This window comes from Salmo trutta, chromosome 16 (genome assembly GCF_901001165.1).
Source record: "Salmo trutta chromosome 16, fSalTru1.1, whole genome shotgun sequence".
Lineage (NCBI taxonomy): Eukaryota > Metazoa > Chordata > Actinopteri > Salmoniformes > Salmonidae > Salmo > Salmo trutta.
The window spans coordinates 46,442,316-46,465,475 of NC_042972.1; the positions used below are offsets into that span (position 1 = coordinate 46,442,316).

The following is a 23,160-nucleotide window of genomic DNA, read 5'->3' on the forward strand; positions in this document are numbered from 1 at the left end:
GCTAACAATAGTTACAATAACTAAATTGCAATAAATGTGAATTCAAACACTGACAGAATGTTGGGCATAGGCCCCCTTTTTTTTTTTACATAAGTTAATTTTACTGCGTATATATCACCTTAACCAGCTCAATGCTTGAATGTTCAAATTCATGTCATGAGAACATTCCTGAATCACAATGACTATCTGTGTTCAAAACATATGCAATGAGGTTTCTGTATAACACTGTCAGTATTTACATCTTTGTACACAGCTCCCTGTCTATATTCATTTTCAGTGACAGAAAAACGTATAAACATAGATGTGCTGTAACAATTTGCAGACGTAGCTAGATCTTAGAGTCATAGCAGCGGGAAGATGTTTGGGGGTGCGGGTGCTGCGATTTTTATTTTGCCTGCGCTATAGACTGCTATAGACTGCTAAACTCAGCAAAAAAGAAGTGGCCCTAATTCGTAAAAATCCAAATAAACTTCACAGATCTTCATTGTAAAGGGTTTAAACACTGTTTCCCATGCTTGTCAAATGAACCATAAACAATTAATGAACATGCACCTGTGGAACGCTCATTAAGACACTAACAGCTTACAGACGGTAGGCAATTAAGGTCACAATTATGAAAACTTAGGACACTAAAGAGGCCTTTCTACTGACTCTGAAAGACACCAAAAGAAAGATGCCCAGGGTCCCTGCTCATGTGTGTGAACATGCCTTAGGCATGCTGCAAGGAGGCATGAGGACTGCAGATGTGGCCAGGGCAATAAATTGCAATGTCTGTACTGTGAGACGCCTAAGACAGCGCTACAGGGAGATAGGACGGACAGCTGATCGTCCTCGCAGTGGCAGACCACGTGTAACAAGACCTGCACGATCGGTACATCCGAACATCACACAAGTACTGGATGGCAACAACAACTGCCCAAGTTACACCAGGAACGCACAATCCCTCCATCAGTGCTCAGACTTTCCGCAATAGGCTGAGAGAGGCTGGACTGAGGGCTTGTAGGCCTGTTGTAAGGCAGGTCCTCACCAGACATCACCGGCAACAACGTCACCTACGGGCACAAACCCAACGTCACTGGACCAGACAGGACTGGCAAAAAGTGCTCTTCACTGACGAGTCGCGGTTTTGTCTCACCAGGGGTGATGGTCGGATTCGCGTTTATCGTCGAAGGAATGAGCGTTACACCGATGCCTGTACTCTGGAGCGGGATCGATTTGGAGGTTGAGGGTCCGTCATGGTCTGGGGCGGTGTCACAGCATCATCGGACTGAGCTTGTTGTCATTGCAGGCAATCTCAATGCTGTGCGTTACAGGGAGACATCCTCCTCCCTCACGTGGTACCTTTCCTGGCTCATCCTGACATGACCCTCCAGCCTGACAATGCCACCAGCCACACTGCTCGTTCTGTGCGTGATTTCCTGCAAGACAGGAATGTCAGTATTCTGCCATGGCCAGCCCGGATCTCATACCCATTGAGCACGTCTGGGACCTGTTGGATCGGAGGGTGAGGGCTATGCCCATTCCCCACAGAAATGTCCAGGAACTTGCAGATGCCTTGGTGGAAGAGTGGGGTAACATCTTACTACAGCAAGAACTGGCAAATCTGGTGCAGGAGGAGGAAATGCACCGCAGTACTTAATGCAGCTGGTGGCCACATCAGATACTGACTGTTACTTTTGATTTTGACCCCCCCCTTTGTTCAGGGACACATTATTCAATTTATGTTATTCACATGTCTCAGTTGTTGAATCTTATGTTCATTAAAATATTTACACATGTTAAGTTTGCTGAAAATAACCGCAGTTGACAGTGAGAGGACATTTCTTTTTTTGCTGAGTTTATATCGGTCCCCTAATACAGGCCTAGTAAAGGCCTGTATTAGTTTAAAATTATATATTTTTTAAATGCCTGCAGTACAGATGGCTATTTTGGGCCTTTAATACAGGACTATTAAAGGCCCAGTGCACTACTTTTGTGAGAAAAAAAATACAATTTTCGAAATAAAAATTGGCTATGTTACAGAAAGCTATATTGGTCACCTAATACAGGACTCGTAAAAGGCCCAGTGTGTATGATTTTTTTATTCTCAAAATTATTCAAAAGGTATTCGGATTTTTCAGGGGGTGCTGCAGCACCACTACTTCCCGCAGCTATGCTTAGTGAGCTGAATATTTAATATATGCTCTTTACATCTATATACACCAAGATCTATCAGCATTAATCACTGTGTTTGCTAGGGATGGAGAACAAGTGCGACACCAATCAGGCCCCTGAGGACTGGAGTTGCCCACCCCTGAGCCAGACTGAGCTCTGGGTAACTTGTTTCATCTGGAGTTAGAAAGGCTCTTGGAACTGTACCGCGAGCTAACCACAGTGGCATCCTCTTGTATGGAGTCATTCCTGTCCGACTGGCTAACACACACCAAAGCCATACGTATCTTGGGGTGCTTCCCACTGAAGAGCAGGTAGATGCAGGGGTTTGCACAGCTGTTCAGACTCGCCAGGAGCATCAGGATGGTGAAAGTTGCAGCTGAAATATATATATAAAGATATAAAACACAAAATAGTATCTAAAGCATCCTCATGTATTTATATTCCTTAATGCATATAGGAGGTGGCGCCAAAATGCCAAGTACATAAGCTATAGTAAACATACATTGCAAGTAAAGTTGTAATCCAGGCATTAAAACGTGTGACAAAAGGAGGGATTTCTTAGATATTCAGATTGAACAGCTCTTACTCTCAGTGGGTGCTTGGACATCCCAGACGGACCACAGCTGGACAGTGAAGAAAGGAGTCCAACAGATAATGTAGGCAAGAACAATGACCAAAGTCATCTTCACGGTCTTGATCCTGGCTTTGGACACCCCAGCAACGCTACTTGCCCTGGAGGGCAGCGGTTTGGCGAGAAATGTCGATACTTGATGAGTTTTCATGTGAAAGTTGATTTGAACAGCTCGGCAAATACGCACCTGGCACACGATAACAGTTAAGATGGGCAAGACAAATATCACTAGAGTGGTCCAGGTCACGTAAGCTTTTAGCCCCCACGGTTTGATGAAGTCAGCCCAGCAGTCATAGACACCAGGCGCGATTTGAACTCGGGAGAAAATGAACACTTGAGGGAGACTCCCGATGAGGGATACAGACCAAGCAACGCACACGGGCACGTTCCAGCGCGCTCTCCGCCTCTGGAACGTAACCATTGGGTTACAGATGGCTTGGTAGCGATCAATGGTCATCACTACAATCATGTAAGTGGAGGCAAACATGCCAACGACCTGCAGGTATTTCACCAGGCGGCACAAAACGTCAGGACCAAAGAATCTGTCCGTTACATCCCACATCAGCTGCGGACAAACTTGGAAAAATGTGACAACCAGGTCTGCCAGGCAAAGGTGAAAAACAAAGACGCGCATCCTCGAGAGCTGCTTCCTCCGCTTCCACAGCACAAATAGCAGTCCAAAATTTAAGATTGCTCCACTGAAAAATATTATGCTTAAAAGGGTTATTTCAACTCGAGCCAAGCGCTCATCCCGGGGCAGATTCTCGGCCAATTCCGTTTCCAAACTTATATTACTAATATTTGGACTAAAGAAAGTCATACTTTGAAGCAAAATGTCACAGTTTTACTGATAAAAACGAAAACAATTTGGCACCTATGCCAATTTCCACGTACGGCTACAGCTAAAACATTGGCGAGTACAGCAAAGATGAACCAAACTCTGCATCTGAAATACACGTTTATGTAAATGTACAATTGTTGAAAGTGTAGATGTAGAAAGCGTAGACGCGGGAAAACTTTGGAGACGGATAGCACCACCACTGCGCACAACGATATGAATGAATAGAGGAGCGGCGGCGGCGGCAAAGGATTTATATCTACGGATGCGCCCAAGGAGGGAGGGGCTACCCTTCTGCACCTTTACAATAACCAAACTACGCCTTCTATACATTCACATTTGAGTCATTTAGCAGACGCTCTTATGCAAAACGACTAACAGAAGTGAGTGCATAGATTTTCATACCTTTTTTTCGTACTGGTCCCCCAGTACGAAAAATCTAACTCACACCCTGGCGTGGCAAGCGCCATGCTCTATCAACTCAGCCATAAAAAATATAGAAAGCAATACATCTGAAAATAATATAGGCTACCAGCACTAAGGATTCACTGCAAAAATGCAGAAAAAGGCATACATTAGTGTTCAAAAATAATTATGATGACTCATTTACTTGTGTAGGCTGGTAGGCTACACAGTAAACTGCATAGGGAGGTAAACTAAGAATTAAGAACAATATTTGTTCTAGTCAAACTTGGGATTTATTCTTGTCACTAAAGTAACATCCTTTAGCTTGTAACTTTTTATACACCTGCTTTATCCATAAAAAAAGAGTGATTCCTCGCGAAACCAGGACAAAGAAATGTCATTATTTTGGGGATTTGTATTCAGACCCCTTCACTTTTTCCACATTTTGTTACGTTAGAGCCTTACTCTAAAATTGATTAAATTCATGTTTTTCCTCAATCTCCACACAATACCCCATAATGACCAAGCGAAAACAGGTTTTTAGAAATGTTTGCAAATGTATTAAAAATAAAAAACAGAAATACCTTATTTACATAAGTATTCAGACCCTTTGCGATGAGACTCGAAATTGAGCTCAGATGCATCCTATTTCCATTGATCATCCTTGATGTTTCACCTGTGGTAAATTCAACTGATTGGACATGATTTGGAAAGGCACACACCAGTCCCACATTTGACAGTGCATGTCAGAGCCAAAACCAAGCCATGAGGTCGAAGGAATTGTCCGTATGCAGTATTGAAGGTCCCCAAGAACACAGTTGCCTCCATCATTCTTAAATGGAAGAAGTTTGGAACCACCAAGACTCTTCCTTGAGCTGGCAGCCCGGCCAAACTGAGCAATCAGGTGAGAAGGGCCTTGGTCAGTGAGGTGACCAACAACCCGATGATCACTCTGACAGAGCTCCAGAGTTCCTCTGCAGAGATGGGAGAACTTTCCAGAAGGACAACCATCTCTGCAGCACTCCACCAATCAGGCCTTTATGTAGAGTGGCCATACAGAAGCCACTCCTCAGTAAAAGGCATATGACAACCCGCATGGAGTTTGCCAAAAGGTACCTAAAGAACTCTAAGACCATGAGAAACAAGATTCTCTGGTGTGATGAATCCAAGACTGAACTCTTTGGCCTGAATGCCAAGTATCACGTCTGGAGGAAACCTGGCACCATTCCTATGGGGAAGCATGGTGGTGGCAGCATCATTCTGTGGGGATGTTTTTCAGCAGCAAGGACTGGGAGACTAGTTAGGATCGAGGGAAAGATGAATGGAGCAAAGTACATAGAGATCCTTGATGAAAACCTACTCCAAAGCTCTCAGGACCTCAGACTGTGGTGAAGGTTCACCTTCCTTGAGTACAACCACCCTAAGCACACAGCCAAGACCACACGAGTGGCTTCAGAACATTTCTCTGAATGTCCTTGAGTGGCCCAGCCAGAGCCCGGACATGAACCTGATTGAACAACTGATGGGACCTGAAAAAAGCTGTGCAGCGACACTCCCCATCCAACCTGACAGAGCTTGAGGATCTGCAGACAAGAAATGGGAGAAACTCCCCAAATAAACGTGTGCCAAGCTTGTAGCATCATACCCAAGAAGACTCGAGGTTGTAATCACTGCAAAAGGTGCTTCAACAAAGTACTGAGTAAAGGGTCTGAATACTTACGTAAATGTGATAGCATTTCTTTTGTTATACATTTCCAAAAATGTCAACAACAAAACACACACACACACACACACACACACACACACACACACACACACACACACACACACACACACACACACACACACTTGACTTTTGTAGCTAAAAGCATCATTTATAAATAATTAAAAAGTTATGTATGAAATTTGATTTGGCATTAACCAGTGGCGATTTTAGCATGTAAATTTGGTGGGGTAAAAAAAAAGAAAAAGAAAATTGCACTATAACGGTGACCACAAACTGTTAGAGCCTACATAAAGCGGTCCCAACATCAGAGTCCCAACACAGCCACTGCTACACCTGGCCATCAGCGGAGTTTTGGCTATCAGCGGAGCCTTGTCTGGCAGCAAAACAGTTCATTCAGCCTCATTTACTGCCTTTTAAAAACAAAGCTGATATGGCTGACTTGCTTAAACAAATATGGTTTCTACTGACAATTGAGATGTACAGTACAAACTATTGCATAAGGGGACGACAAGTGGATAAGAGGCAATCCGTTATTTCGATTAAGACATTAATGTGCAAGCTAGGACGGACGAGGTCAATATAACTATTTGTTCAGCACAATTGAAATGTACAGCAACAGAATTCAGAACATGGGCCGTTCTTACACTGTTCTCCCTGTACACCAAGTCAGAACAGTAGGATAAATAAAGGGGGAATATAAGCAGACAATGAAAGCTCTTATAATATTAAATGATGACATTTCTCAAAAACAGGTCAGAACAGTAGCTGAAATTAAGAGGTGAAAATAGACCAAGTGATTAGGGTGAGGCACATGGGCAACTAACAGCTTACTACACAACATACACTTGGTATTACTTTCTTAGCTACAGTATACATTTCTCCCTTGCATATTACATAATTTATGCAGCAACATACGAGACAATTTTGGACTCACCTTGTTGTGCTGTGCTCACTTGAACAGGAAGGTGGTGCAGCGGTCCTTTGTGGGAAATTTGTTGTCATCAAATTTTGTCATCAAAGTCTGACATTCTCTGGATTGATGGTGCTTTCAAGACAACTGGGAACTTGGGGGAGGGGGGGAGGTAGAATCATGATGACATCAGTGATCTTTAGGTGGTAGCTCTAGACAGGCCTGGGCAACTCCAGTCCTCGGGGGCCTAATTGGTGTCACACTTATACCCTAGCCCCAGCTAACACACCCAACTCCAATAATGAACTAATCATGATCTTCAGTAAAAAAATGCAATTAGTTTAAATCAGGTGTGTTTGCTAGGGATGGGGAAAAGCGTGACACCAATCATGACCCCAAGGACTGGAATTGCCCAGGCCTGCTCTAGAAATATGCCAGAGTTACGAATTTACTATTTGTAGTTGAATGAAAGTTCAAAATGTATTTTCCCAGTCATAGCTCATTTTTCCCGAGGTCCCAGTTGTCTTGAACTCAGTAAAGTCTGATTTCACAGTTGGCACAAATCATGCTTCATTGACAGCATGGCCAATGTTGAATGTATATCATTTTAAACTAGGAAAAGAGACCCTTAATCTTAGACTTGGGACCACACAGACACTCCACTGAATAGCAGGCTAATAATTGCTTTGCAATGCTTGCAGTTTGACACTGATTCCTTCCAAACCACTCATTGTTGAATTTGCGATATCTAACTTGTTGTGTAATGTTTATGTCCAATGGCCGATGAGCAGCGATTTGTTTTATCTATAATTTCTCTTCATTATTTCGCTTCATACAGTTGAAGTTGGAAGTTTACATACACCTTAGCCAAATACATTTAAACTCAGTTTTTCACAATTCCTGACATTTAATCCTAGTAAAAATTCCCTGCCTTAGGTCAGTTAGGATCACCACTTTATTTTAAGAATGTGAAATGTCAGAATAATACTAGAGAGAATGATTTATTTCAGCTTTTATTTCTTTCATCACATTCCCAGTGGGTCAGAAGTTTACATACACTCAATTTGTATTTGGTAGCATTGCCTTGAAATTGTTTCACTTGGATCAAACATTTCAGATAGCCTTCCATAAGCTTCCCACAATAAGTTGGGTGAATTTTGGCCCATTCCTCTTGACAGAGATGCTGTTTCCTCCAGCATCTTCACAAGGTCCTTTGCTGTTGTTCTGGGATTGATTTGCACTTTTCGCACCAAAGTACGTTCATCTCTCGGTGACAGAACGCATCTCCTTCCGGAGCGGTATGACGGCTGCGTCGTCCCATGGTGTTTATACTTGCATACTATTGTTTGCAAAGATGAAAGTGGTACCTTCAGGCATTTGGAAATTGCTCCCAAGGATGAACCAGACTTGTGGAGGTTTACAATTTTCTTTCTGAGGTCTTGGCTGATTTTATTTAGATTTTCCCATGATGTCAAGGAAAGAGGCACTGCGTTTGAAGGTAGGCATTGAAATACATCCACAGGTACACCTCCTATTGACTTAAATGATGTCAATTAGCCTATCAGAAGCTTCTAAAGCCATGACATCATTTTCTGGAATTTTCCAAGCTGTTTAAAGGCACAGTCAACTTAGTGTATGTAAACTTCTGACCCACTGGAATTGTGATACAGTGAATTATAAGTGAAATAATCTGTCTGTAAACAATTGTTGGAAAATTACTTGTGTCATGCACAAAGTAGATGTCCTAACCGACTTGCCAAAACTATAGTTTGTTAACAAGAATTTTGTGGAGTGGTTGAAAAACGAGTTTTAATGACTCCAACCTAAGTGTATGTAAACTTCCGACTTCAACTGTTTGACAAGGATTAAAAAGGTTTTGCCAGTAGATTGTCAACTTGATTCATGATGACTGTTAGTTAAGATTTTGAAAGTATGATGTTGACATGTCCAATCAAAGCTACTGTAGATATGTGATTTGACATAATTTTATCTGTGGCCAATGACCTTGAGCCTTCTTGGATGGCCACTTCTAATATAACTCTATGGCAGCACCCAAGGGGCTTGACTTTTCTAGCTCTACCCTTAAACTTGGCAGTGAGGTAGTGTTCCCATGAGTGACAGAACACTGAGCCAATCACGGCGCAACGCACTGTATTTTCTTCTGGCTTGCCCCACCACCACAGAAAGCACTGAGCTAGGCTGAAACACCTGCATTTTGGAGCTGCCTTACTCAAGAAAATAAAAAAGAGACCATGTTTGTATGCAGCTTTATTAACTCAGTGATATATATTTTTTGTTTGCAAACGGATATGTGACATGTATTACTGCCAAAATAACATGCAAAATCGGAAATCCCTGAATGACAGGTTGCCACTGGCCTTACCAAGGCCTCATTTAAGACTCCATGTTTCATCTGTAGGCAGTGCTTAATTTGAGGACAGGATCCGGCACCTATCAGATTTTTCTTTGTTTGTTCCGGCACCTATTTGCCCGGATCTGGTATCTCTCGCGGCAGGATTTATTAATTGTTTAACTGTTCGCACTACAGACGTTCTAATAAAAGCAATCAGCGTTAAATCAAGTTGCCTCCTTGTTATCTCTCCCGCCCCCCAGAAAGACCATCATGTAAAAGCGCAGTGATCCTTCTGTGTAATCATCCTATCCTGCCACACTGATTCCAGACCTGCTCTCTTATTTGTACATAGAGGTTATGGGGAGTGGTGGTCAGCTAGTGAAGAGGTCCCTACGTAATCACATCACCTAGGCTAGTCATCTCCCTACTGAATTTGAATCGTGGGAAAGTAAAAAAATTTAAAAAAAAAAATGGATAAGAAAAGGCAATCGATTTTGATGACATTTTTCAAGTCCAAAAATCTAGAGAAAGATGGTGAATCAAACCCGGAATGAGCCTGAGAACTGTCAGTGCCGGAGGAGAGGAGTACGGGGCAAACTGTTCGTGATGGCGATGCTTTAGCTAGCAGCGATACTAATCCTGCCAGCGTATCACCACTGGCACCTCCACTAGCTAGTAAGCCTACTAGCGAGTCAGACTCAGAGGGAGACGGGAAGCTGGGGGGCAGTGCATTCACCGACGAGGTGCTCTGAGCAGGTGCAATTTGCAGTTCAACAACAAACAAACGTATAACTCCTGGCTTGTCAAGCAGAATTCAAAGTTGGGCTGTACAACATGCAAAAAGGTAGGGAGTTTGGGTCTAGAAACGACTGGAGGGATTAAGTAGCAAAAGAGTGGGTGGAATGTACAGTAATTTAACATCCCATGCCATAGACGTAAACAACAAACAAAACAACAACAAAAAGCCCTCAGAAAAAAGTTTTTTTAAACATGCCCGAACCAAGGCACATTTGGTGGCAGCAAGCCTTTCAGACAAGGTTAAAGAGGACACCCAGGTTATAGTTAACACTCAAAATGAAAAAAATAGACTCTACAGCCAGTCTTCCGGACAGCCTTAGGAGGCTAAACGTCACAGCCACAGGCCCGCTTATGTCTTTGAGCAAGAAATTGACTCTCATGAGTTAAATGGACTTGACATGGTGAGAGTCAATGTGGGAGGTTTTGGAAACTAAGGTAGGATTTTTTTCTTTACAAACTTGTTCTGTACTGTGAAGGTAATCTGAATATGTGCTTCATATTATCACATAGGCAGGAGGCCTATATATTCTCGTGTGTGTTCTGCTGCAGCCTACATTGATGTATTTTATTTGAAGTTATATTCCGATATTGTGATTTGTTCTACTGCTACATTGAGGTCTTAAAATTATATGAAATGTGTGTCTCGTAAGCCCCACAGCTGAATATGTGTGCATATGCATATGGCGTTTTTTTCAGTGTCGTCTAAAAATGTTGCTGTACATTCATGTCTAAAAAATCAGGCTAAGAAATGTTTACTTGTGTAAGCCCCGCAAATATACTAAAGTACGTGTGCATACTGCAGTAACGTCTAAAATGCTTTGAATTAAATCAGCACCTTGGAGAGTGCTGTCCGTTTCACCACCATGGATAGCCTACTTGGCTGTTTACTCTGTCTGCCACGCTGCTACGTTGTTTGACAAAATGTTTTTCTCATTGTGTTCTGGTACCTCAGAGCCCCCCCAGGATACCCCCCTCTTCTCGCGCTCACTGTGTGTTCCGGGACCTTCCGATTTTACAAATTAAGCACTGTCTGTAGGTGCTACAAAGAAAACACTGGCGTCATCTGAAACTTTACCGCTTGCTCTGTAATATCAGTAGCATTTTGATTTCATTAACACATTTCTTACATTCATTTATGAATATAGAAAAATCTAAACATGCATATTGAAAATATACATTTGTTTTTTATTTTACCATTTTTTATATATATTGTAGACCATAATATACTCTGCAGGCATATCAAAGTTCCAGAGTGGGATCTCTGCTACTTCTAGAGTTATAATCCCATTTGTAAGCATAAAAACCAGAGTGAATGTTAAAATGGATTCAAAATGGTTGCGTTTGCTGGTAATTTGCAGGATGTGCAATGATGCAAAAGGTAATCCAGTGATTGGATTGGTTACATTGCCTACTATGCCAATTTCTCTGTATATAATTTATAATAACTCTAACAGTATCAGAGATCTCTCTCTGGAACTTTGTTATTCCATAACCTTCCGTAAGGCCAAAATGTAAAAAAATATGCCAACTGATTCATTATTTCTCATTTGTGCTTTTAGATACAAATGTCAAATATATGTCAACAATTCTTCCTAAATCATGGTCTTTTTTTGTCCTGGTTTCATGAGGAATCACCCAAAACCTTAATTAAATAGCCTAAATATTTCATCAGAGAAACCACACTATACACAAGCTGCTTTCATCCTCAAGCCATTTGATGAGTCATTCTCAAAACAAAACGGAAAATTCCTGGATTAACGTTTTTTTTCGCGACACAAAGACCGCCTTTCTGAGATATGATTATGGGACATTTAAACCAATCCCACATTACTCATTAGCGATTAGTGCTCTAATCTCACCAAGCACCATTGAGAATTGGCAAACTATCCAGTTTTCAGTTACTCTTATTGACTGAATCCAAAGTAAACACCAGATTGCCCAATCTCAAAGGCATTTCACGGCAGGCAATATACAAATGGTTCCGGTATCTATACTGCCACAGATGCTGAGAGATTGCAGTGGTTCTGGTTGATTACAAACAGATTTTTTTTTCAATAGACAGTTGTTCAGCTGAGAGCACAATATCCAAACTCTATGTGCTGCACTGGGATAAATTAGTTCATTTCAACGCTGTAAAAAAAAAAGGTAGGGTTTCTCTCTCATTCTCATATCCAACACTCAAAGGTGTGTGTGGGTGTAACGCCTGATGGTTGCAGACGTTTACAGTACTGTGATCCAGTGCAATCAACAGATTTCAGTCAGCAGAATGGCCGTGCGCGCACACACTCACCCCCTTCCAGCCCTGCACACACTGGGATCATGTCTTGTTGACATGACTAAGCAGCTCGGCTTTGTTCATCTCTTCTTTTCCATGTCTCGTAGGTTCTGTAGGATAGTGCCGATCTCCTTGCCAGAGGTGATGCCCATCTTCCTCAAGTCGTGCCTACTCGCGGGGAAGCGAGGAATGGACCATCTGCTCATCTCTGCCAGTAACTTGTCCTCACCCTGGTACTTAAGCAGCTGACACACTTTACTTTGAGCATCCACCTCTCAACTCTGCAAACAATATACCTAAAATGATCTACTAGACCATGTGCTGCTGTCAGGTTAGGCCATCCATGGCAAACTCAGTTCCAAAAGGACACCATCTTGACAGTCATAAAATTCTAAATACAGTTAGTATCATTACAACAACTCATTTTGTTATGCAATGGCTGTGCTTACATCTATGATATAGTCAGTGCAGGGCTTCATGCTGTCGGGATCATCCTGCGATTTATGGAGGTCTCGTCTGTGTTTGACCAGGAAGTCATGGGCTTGGGAGAATGGTCCTTCACGTGCTGCCAGACCCGCTTCATCTCCTCCACGTCACCCTCTGCAGGTAAACCTGGGAATGAAAGCATAACTCTCACACAACTATAATTATGGGACCATCTAAAAAAAAAGCTATGCTCTAACTGAGCTCATTTCTAGTGATCTGTCACCATGACGACCTAAACATAGTGCTTTGAGGTTTGCTTTATGTAATTGGTTGCATGACTCCTACATGCATACTTTAGGGTTTAGTTTGGATTTAGTCAGTAAGACTAACTGAAAACTGGATAGTTTGCCAATTCTCAATGGTGCTTGGTGAGATTAGAGCAATGAAAGGCTAATGAGTAATGTGGGATTGGTTTAAATGTTCCATAATCATATCTCAGAAAGGTGGTCTTCTTTGACCAATGTACGGGGGAAAAGGTGGTCTCCCCATAAATGTATGGGGAAAAATAAAAGTTAATCCAGGAATTTTCTATTTTGTTTTGAGAATGACTCTTCAAATGGCTTTAGGGTGAAAGCAGCTTGTGTAGCGTGGTTTCTCCAATTGAACATTTAGGCTATTTAATAGTGCTGAGCGAATAACCAACATTTCAGGGGGGTTTCGGTTATTAAACAACTAATTGACCGAAGTGGTTCAATTACTTGAATTGCATTTAGTTCTTTTTAAATTTTTTATTTGTAAACCCAACGTGCCGTTTCTCTAGAGAAATTAAATCTTTCACCGGAGAAATCAAGTCCAATTTTGTGGGGCGCTGGGCTGAAGGGAGTTGTCATTAAGCAAATATTCAACCTAGTTCAGTGCAGAAACGTGGTAATGAACAAAAATGACCATAATCCATTGCACCTGTTGTTTCCAGTTTCGACAAAGATGGATACAATTTTACGCCTGCCTTGTTAGATACACACAGACCACATGAGAGAGGAATGTACACAACACAATGATAAGAGCAAGGGATAGAGACAGTTTATGAAAGTATGCCTTATCTACTTTGAAGAACTAGTAAAATGGTTTGTAAAACAGCTCAGCAGCATGCATAGGAAGGCTAGCCTAGCTAAATTGGATGACTAAAGACAGCACAGTATGTGGAGCACGAGATAACATTGTCTGGCTGCTACTGCCTGAGCAGAGATGAGATGATGACTTTAAGGAATTAAAAATAATAAAGTCAAATAGACTAGATAATATACACATCTGAAATATTGTATTATTTCATAGTAGTTTCCTATTACATATTGATATCTACCCAATGTGGACCTGACAGAGACCATGGAATATTTTCAATGTTTTGGTAATTGAATGTTCACTATTTTTGGCTTTGGAATTTCTATAAAAAAAAATGTCATAATGCATTTAATATGTGTGTGTGTGTATATAAATATATATATATTTTTTTAAGTTACCAAAATCGAAAATAATCTAACTGAAACAACCTCAAAAAGCACTAATTACTCAGCACTACTATAATGGTTTTGGGTGATTCCTCACAAAACCAGGACAAATAAAGGCCAGGCTTTTATGGAACTTTAAATACATATAATCCATAAAATGGTCCTTTGGAGTAAGGATTGTTGATATATTTGACATCTCCCCATACCATAGTTCCTAGGAAACAGGGCTTTCTACCTCACCTATGGACTGAGCCAGGCCCAGCTCATACATGACCTCTAGTGAGTGAGCAGCATCTTCTTCAGCTCAACCCAGATGCGCTCCCCTGATATGGCTGCTAGACCACGGGCCTTCTCCCAGATAACCTCCAGGGGTGCAGGGTCATGTTCGCCTGCCTTGACTGACACCGACCACAAAACCTGGGGGCAGACCGGAAGATATTGACAAGGGAAAAAACGGCATACAGAAACCCTCACATACTAAAGTTTGATTTGTTAATTGCCATAGCCAAGTCCAACATTAACACCTGTCTCATTTACACCCCAGACATCTCTGCAATACCTGAAGTATCATAATATTCAAATCATATCAAATGTTATTGGTCACATACATGTGTTTAGCAGATGTTATTGCGAGTCTAGTGAAATGCTTTTGCTTCTAGCTCCGACAGTACAGTAATATCTCACAAGTAATATTTAACAGTTTCACAACATATACCCAAAATACATGTAAATCTAAGTAAGGAATGGATTAAGAATATACACATATATGTCAGAGCGGCATTGGACTAAGATACAGTGGCATAGTATAGAATACAGTTTAGACAAATGAGATGAGTAACGCAAGATACAGAGACATTATTAAAGTGGCTAGTGTTTAATTTCCTTAAAGTGGCCAGTGATTCCTAATCTATGTCTATAGGCAGCAGCCTCTGATGTGCTGGAGATGGCTGTTTAACAGTCAGCGGTATAGTATAGAATACAATACAGTATATACAGTTGAAGTCAGAAGTTTACATACACCTTAGCCAAATACATTTAAACTTAGTTTTTCACAATTCCTGACATTTAATCCTAGTAAAAATTCCCTGTCTTAGGTCAGTTAGGATCACCACTTTATTTAGTAGAGAGAATTATATATTTCAGCTTTTATTTCCAGTGGGTCAGACATTTACATACACTCAATTAGTACTTGCTAGCACTGCCTTGAAATTGTTTAACTTGGGTCAAATGTTTTGGGTAGCCTTCCACAAGCTTCCCACAATAAGTTGGGAGAATTCTGGCCTATTCCTCCTGACAGAGCTGGTGTAACTGAGTCAGGTTGGTAGGCCTCCTTGCTCGCACACGCGTTTTCAGTTCTGCCCACAGATATAGGCTTGAGGTCAGGGCTTTGTGATGGCCACTCCAATACCTTGACTTTGTTGTCCTTAAGCTATTTTGCCACAACTTTGGAAGTATGCTTGGTGTCATTGTCTATTTGGAAGACCCATTTGCGACCAAGCATTAACTTCCTGACTGATGTGTTGACTGATGTTGCTTCAATATATCCAAAACATTTTCCTGCCTCATGATGCCATCTATTTTGTGCACCAGTCCGTCCTGCAGCAAAGCACCCCCACAACATGATTCTGCCATCCCCGTGCTTCACGGTTGGGATGGTGTGCTTCGGCTTGCAAGCCTCCCCCTTTTTCCTCCAAACATAATGATGGTCATTATGGCCAAACAGATCTATTTTTGTTTCATCAGACCAGAGGACATTTCTCCAAAAAGTACGATCTTTGTCCCCATGTGCAGTTGCAAACCGTAGTCTGGCATTTTTATGGCAGTTTTGGAGCAGTGGCTTCTTCCTTGCTGAGCGGCCTTTCAGGTTATGTCGATATAGGACTCGTTTTACTGTGGATATAGATACTTTTGTACCCGTTTTCTCCAGCATCTTCCCAAGGTCCTTTGCTGTTGTTCTGGGAATGATTTGCACTTTTTGCACCAAAATACGTTCATCTCTAGGAGACAGAACGCGTCTCCTTCCTGAGTGGTATGACGGCTGTGTGGTCCCATGGTGTTTATACTTGCATACTATTGTTTGTACAGATGAACGTGGTACCTTCAGACTTGTCTCCAATTTTTTTTCTGAGGTCTTGGCTGATTTCTTTTGATTTTCCCATGATGTCAAGCAAAGAGGCACTGAGTTTGAAGGTAGGCCTTGAAATACATCCAAAACTACATCCACAGGTACACCTCGAATTGACTCAAATGATGTCAATTAGCCTATCAGAAGCTTCTAAAGCCATTACATAATTTTCTGGAATTTTCCAAACTGTTTAAAGGCACAGTCAACTTAGTGTATGTAAACTTCTGACCCCCTGGAATTGTGATACAGTGAATTATAAGTAAAATAATCTGTCTGTAAACAAATGTTGGAAAAATGACTTGTGTCATGCACAAAGTAGATGTCCTAACCGACTTGCCAAAACTATAGTTTGTTAACAAGAAATTTGTGGAGTGGTTGAAAAACGAGTTTTAAATGACTCCAACCTAAGTGAGATGGGTGATGCAATATGTAAACCCAATTTTAAAGTGACTAAGATACCGTAGAATAATGTGGAGTGCAGTAAATGAGATGAGTAATGCTAGATACAGAAATATTATTAAAGTGGCTAATGATCCATTTCTAAAAGTGGCCAGTGATTCCTAATCTATGTCTATAGGCAGCCACTTCTGATGCGCTAGTGATGTCTGATGGCCTTGAGATAGAAGCTGTTTCTCAGTCCCAGCTTTGATGCACCTGTACTGACCTCGCCTTCTGGATGATAGAAGGGTGAACAGGCAGTGGCTCGGGTGGTTGATGTCCTTGATGATCTTTTTGGCCTTCCTATGGCATCGGGTGCTGTAGGTGTCCAGGAGGGCGGGAAGTTTGCCCCCGGTAATGTGTTGGGCAGACCGCACCACCCTCTGGAGAGCTTTGCGGTTCCGGGCGGTGCAGTTTCCGTACAAGGCGATGATACAGCCTGACAGGATGCTCTCAATTGTGCCTCTGTACAAGTTTGTGAGGGTTTTAGGTGTTAAGACAAATTTCTTCAGCCTCCTGAGGGTAAAGAGGCACTGTTGTGCCTTCTTTGCCACACTGTCTGTGTGGGTGGACCATTTTAGTTTGTCAGTGATGTGTACACCGAGGAACTTGAAGCTTTCCACCTTATCCACTGTGGTCCCATCGATGTGGATAGGGGGGTGCTCCATCTGCTGTTTCCTGAAGTCCACGGTCATCTCCTTTGTTTTGTTGATGTTGAGTGAGTGGTTATTTTCCTGGCACCACACTCCCAGCGCCCTCACCTCCTCCCTGTAGGCTGTCTCATCGTTGTTGGTAATCATGCCTACTACTGTTGTGTTGTCTGCAAACCTGATGATTAAGTTGGAGGCTTGCTTGGCCATGCAGTCATGGGTGAACAGGGAGTACAGGAGGGGGCTGAGCACGCACCCTTGTGGGGCCCCAGTGTTGAGGATCAGCGAAGAGAAGGTGTTGTTTTCTACCTTCACCACCTGGGGACGACCCGTCAGAAAGTCCAGGACCCAGTTGCGCAGGGTGGGGTTCAAACCCAGGGCCTCAAGCTTGATGGTGAGCTTGGAGGATACTATGGTGTTGAATGCAGAACTATAGTCAATGAACAGCATTCTTATATCGGTATGCCTCTTGTCCAGATGGGACAGGGCAGTGTGGTGGTGATTGCATCGTCTGTGGATCTATTGGGGCGGTAAGCAAATTGAAGTGGGTCTAGGGTGGCAGGTAAGGTGGAGGTGATATGATCCTTGACTAGTCTTTCAAAGCACTTCATGATGACAGAGGTGAGTGCTACGGGACAATAGTCATTTAGTTCAATTACCTTGGCTTTCTTAGGTACAGGGACAATGGTGGTCATCTTGAAGAATGTGGGGAGAACAGACTGGGATAGGGAGAGATTGACTATATCTGTAAACACACCAGCCAGCTGGTCTGCGCATGCTTTGAGAACAAGTCTAGGGATACCATCTGGGCAGGCCGCCTTGCGAGGATTAACACGCTTAAATCTCTTCCTCACAAATGCTCCCACTTATCCACGGTTTCTGGTTGGAGTAGGTTTTATTCTCAAGTAGTCCTCCTGGATCTTTTGCTCAGCGCTGCCAACAAACCGAAATTTTCAGATTTTGAGGTCCTCATATCCTTGGAAATAATCATATAGAGCAGGGGTTCTTAAACCTTTTCAGCCTGGGACCCAAATTAGAAATTGTGAGTTTTCCTGGGACCCAAGCTTAGGAAAATATGCAACTATACGTAAATATCGGTACATTTCATTGCCCTTATGCCTAGAAAATATGCAATATTAACAAAAACAAATAATGAAATACTCATAAATGTCTTTTCACGTTTATTTTTCCCCATTAAAAACACTCTTACATATCTGTCTAGCTTGGAACTGTTGCTGTTAAAATTGAAGAAATGATTTAATTCTGAACCGGAATAAACAGATTGATCACATCACACAGATGTATAACAGAACACACACAAGCTTTTTGATCGTGCAACCCTAAGTAACAGTATAGATAACACATTCAGGCCTACTGTACATCTTACTGTATAAAATATTGTTGATAGAAAGTCTAGGTTGTAACTGTTGCTGTTAAAATACATATTTTTTATTCTGAACTGGAATAAACTGATTGATCACATCACAGATGTAGACCAGAAAACACACACATACACACAGAGAACCCTGATTCGCATAGGTACAGTTCAAGTCGGAAGTTTACATACAACTTAGCCAAATACATTTAAACTCAGTTTTTCACAATTCCTGACATTTAATCCTAGTAAACATTCCCTGTCTTAGGTCAGTTAGGATCACAACTTTATTTTAAGAATGTGAAATGTCAGAATAATAATTGAGAGAATGATTTATTTCAGCTTTTATTTCTCTCATCACATTCCAAGTGGGTCAGACGTTTGCTTACACTCAATTAGTATTTGGTAGCATTGCCTTGAAATTGTTTAACATGGGTCAAACGTTTCGGGTAGCCTTCCACAAGCTTCCCACAATAAGTTGGGTGAATTTTGGCCCATTCCTCCTGACAGAGCTGGTGTAACTGAGTCAGGTTTGTAGGCCTTGCTCGCAAATGCTTTTTCAGTTCTGCCCACAACTTTTCTATAGGATTGAGATCAGGGCTTTGTGATGGCCACTCCAAAACCTTGACTTTGTTGTCCTTAAACCATTTTGCCACAACTTTGGAATTATGCTTGGGGCCCATGTCTTTTTGGAAGACCCATTTGCGACCAAGCTTTAACTTCCTGACTGATGTCTTGAGATGTTGCTTCAATATATTCACATAATTTTCCTTTCTCATGATGCCATCTATTTTGTGAAGTGCACCAGTCCCTCCTGCAGCAAAGCACCCCCACAACATGATGCTGCCACCCTCGTGCTTCACGTTTGGGATGGTGTTCTTCAGTTTGCAAGCCTCCCCCCTTTTCCCCCAAACATAATGATGGTCATTATGGCCAAACAGTTCTATTTTTGTTTCATCAGACCAGAGGACATTTCTCCAAAAAGTACGATCTTGTCCCCATGTGCTGTTGCAAACCGCAGTCTGGCTTTTTTATGGCGATTTTGGAGCAGTGGCTTCTTCCTTGCTGAGCGGCCTTTCAGGTTATGTCGATATAGGACTTGTTTTACTGTGGATATAAATACCTTTGTACCCATTTCCTCCAGCATCTTCACAAGGTCTTTTACTGTTCTGGGATTGATTTGCCCTTTTCACACCAAAGTACGTTCATTTCTAGGAGACAGAATGCGTCTCTTTCCTGAGCGGTATGACGGCTGCGTGGTCCCATGGTGTTTATACTTGAGTTTGTCAAGCAAAGAGGCACTGAGTTTGAAAGTAGGCCTTGAAGTACATCCACAGGTACACCTCCTATTGACTCAAATGATGTCAATTAGCCTATCAGAAGCTTCTAAAGCCATTACATCATTTTCAGGAATTTTCCAAACTGTTTAAAGGCACAGTCAACTTAGTGTATGTAAACTTCTGACCCACTGAAATTGTGATACGGTGAAATAATCTGTCTGTAAACAATTGTTGGAAGAATTACTTGTGTCATGCACAAAGTAGATGTCCTAACCGACTTGCCAAAACTATAGTTTGTTAACAAGAAATTTGTGGAGTGGTTGAAAAACAAGTTTTAATGACTCCAACCTAAGTGTATGTAAACTTCCGACTTCAACTGTATGTGGTGCCACACTGAATCAGAACATCTACTGCTTTCTCAGCCAGGCAGGAGATCGCTTCCTGCTGTAGATGAGCAACCCAGAACTGTGCCAGTGTGTTTGCCTCAAAAAGCATCTTGCTTCAATCAGTTTGTTCCAGTTCAGAATAAAAATTATTAAGTGTATTTTAACAGCAACAGTTCAAGCTTAGACTTGTTTTCAACAATAATTTCTACAGTAAAATGTACAGTAGGCCTACATTTTTAATCTTCATCTGTACTGTTTCTTAGGGTTGCACTATAAGTAGCTAGCTAGGTTGCTTTGGCAAATGTTCGTTATTAGCTGTGTAACGTCACAAGGCCAGGGGATTGTTTGAAAGAGAAACTCACATCTACTACTGAGAGATAGTACTCCCTTATTTCTGCTAACAGCATCATCATCATCACCTGTAAAATGACAACAACGCCTTGTTGGCTGACTTACTTTTCCACTTTCGAAGCACTGTTTCCTGAAGCATTCTGCCCTGTTCTGAAAGAACTCCCTGGGTTTACCGTCATGTTGTGCCTGAATGTTTGGTCAGGACGTGTCGTTTTATTAATTTGTTTGTTTTGAGAGACTCATTACTAAGCACTTCCCCACACAAAACACATTGTGGGCGCTCCTCTTTATTTCTCAAAGTTTGTATGAGAGAGACAAAATCATCACTGTATTTGCGTTTCATGACCATTGAGCCCATTTCATGATGGCGATTGGGAATAACAAGTCAGTGGCTTGAATGACAGAGCTGCAGCATGTGGGTCGCGGAGTGAACTTCAAGAAAATTGCAGAAAAAAGATCCAGTAAACTGCAAAGCATACGGGCATCTCCCCACTCACCTCTGCCAGTCGCGCAGCTGCCAAACTGAGCAGAGACCGCTGCTAAGCAGAGAGCGCACTGAACTGAGAGCGCAGTTGCACTTGGCCAAATCAATTCTAGTAATTAATGAAATAATTATACATTAACAGGTCCGCAAACCAAACTTTCAGAAACGCTGAATAGAATCCAATCTAAGCCTGTTTGGACAGAAATCAAACCAGATGTGTTTTGATTTTCTAATGTCAAGTTTGACATTAATGCCAGAAGATGTGAATATATACTATAAACACACCTAAAAACATGGAGTTGACGGCGAGGTCTCTGCGTCTTTCTGCCAGTCTGTAGTGAACATCCACCTGCAGTGTGGTCACCTCAAAGTTCTCATTGTGAAGCTAGAGATGAAAAGACAAATATGTGTTTTAAAGGTATACACACCTCCTGTAAAGCATTATTTGACCTACAATGACTGTAGTGTGAAAGTGATTTTTCCCATCATTGAAAAATCAGAGTGTAAAAAGAAAGGTCGCTAGTGAAAGGCAACATAACTTTCTTTTACAACAGCAGTCTTACATCCTGTATCTTTAATTGAATTGTAAAAGCAGGGAATATTTGTGTATAGCTGGTCAAATTTCATAGTAATCTTGGGATGCTCTTACTCGGGCAGTGATGGTCCCATGCTTCTCCCCTTTATTGTTGATCCTCCTGATCCCTGCAGTCTGGAACATGCTCTTCATATCCTCTGGTGTTGCCATGGTCACAAGTCCACATTCTCTGGCCGTTTCCCAGACAAGAGGTCCCGCACTGCACCCCCTGCTATCCTCAGCTCAAACTTGTACTTCTCAAAGAGCTCTATGGAGAAAGACAGACATGGCTATATACATAAGTTGATAAGATCTATACTGTTGACATGCATTGGCCCCGGCGTCACCCAATTATAATTACAAATAAGTAGACACACTGATTAATACATTCGGATCCAAACATGCTTCTCAAGTCCTGGCCTCATCACTAATTAGAGAATAAAAACATTACTTGAGAATATCAACTTCTGAACAGTGCTACGAATGAATTTGCATGCCACAGACCTTGAAAGGCAGTTATGAATATCTAGACTTTGATCCAGATAAATTGGTTGGTAGCTAGCTAAGTAAAAGTTGATGAGAATGTGATAGAGTAGACCTGGCTTCTGCTCTCACCTGCTATGCCATTCAGTCCATCACTGAATAAGGACTGGAACTCTGTAGTCTTCAGCTGCATGGTAAGGAGACTTCTGAAACTCGAAGTGAGACGAACTCTGCTAATCACCACAGGATTCAGGATTTTCCCCCACATCTAGATGATGTTGTGCAGAGGAACTGTTAGCTATGATGTGCATTGGCAATGAATTAACTAACGTTAGTGGTGGTTGCAACACACATTCTGCTAATGTTAGCTAACCCAAGTGACCAAGCAACTACCGTAGACATTTCTTTACAACTAGTAGCTAGCCTGCAGACATGGATTCCATGTTATTCACATTCCAGGTTCCACTAGCTAACGTTAGCTAGCTACAGTACAGTAGCTAACTGAAGCAAGCATATTGGCTCATGTGAGCGAAATATATATAAAATATATAAAACAAGTAAACCTAGTAAAGTATACTTATATCGTAATGCAGCTGGGTATCAATTTCATGTGAACTGACCTTCAACAAAATATGAAAAATGTCACTACTTTGGGAGCGTTAGAAACATTCCCATTCCATGCTTATTCAACAGCAGGAAGTGTGCTTTCACAACACGAGCTCGCTGACCAATGAGAGTGCGTTTCGTCGTAAAAAAGGGCGGGGTAAAGAAGAACAACGTGAGATGTCACGCAAACATTATTTGCATGAACTGTTACTTTGCTGTACACTTTTGTGTCCTCGGTCTGTTACTTTGTTACGACTTTTGGGCAGTCTCTACCTAAGCCTAACATTTCCCCTAAACTAAATACTTAATGTCATAATTCCACCTGTCAGCTAATTTTGACTGAGCTATACACAGATTAATAGAGACTGGAAATATATGGTTGATGAC

At 41.7% G+C, this 23,160-nt stretch overlaps 1 protein-coding gene and 1 pseudogene across 1 annotated transcript; both read right to left on the minus strand.

Annotated features, from left to right (window-relative positions):
• Window positions 1-1,824: 1,824 nt before the first annotated feature.
• On the minus strand, window positions 1,825-3,605 carry LOC115150864 (oxytocin receptor-like). Its single transcript, XM_029694619.1, has 2 exons — window positions 2,741-3,605; window positions 1,825-2,530 (listed from the first exon to the last, which is right to left on the minus strand). Exons 1-2 carry the CDS (start codon window positions 3,603-3,605, stop codon window positions 2,325-2,327), a joined length of 1,071 nt encoding a protein of 356 aa, XP_029550479.1. The 3' UTR covers window positions 1,825-2,324.
• A 5,314-nt stretch (window positions 3,606-8,919) lies between these two features.
• Window positions 8,920-22,899, minus strand: LOC115150866 (CCA tRNA nucleotidyltransferase 1, mitochondrial-like; annotated as a pseudogene).
• Window positions 22,900-23,160: the final 261 nt, after the last annotated feature.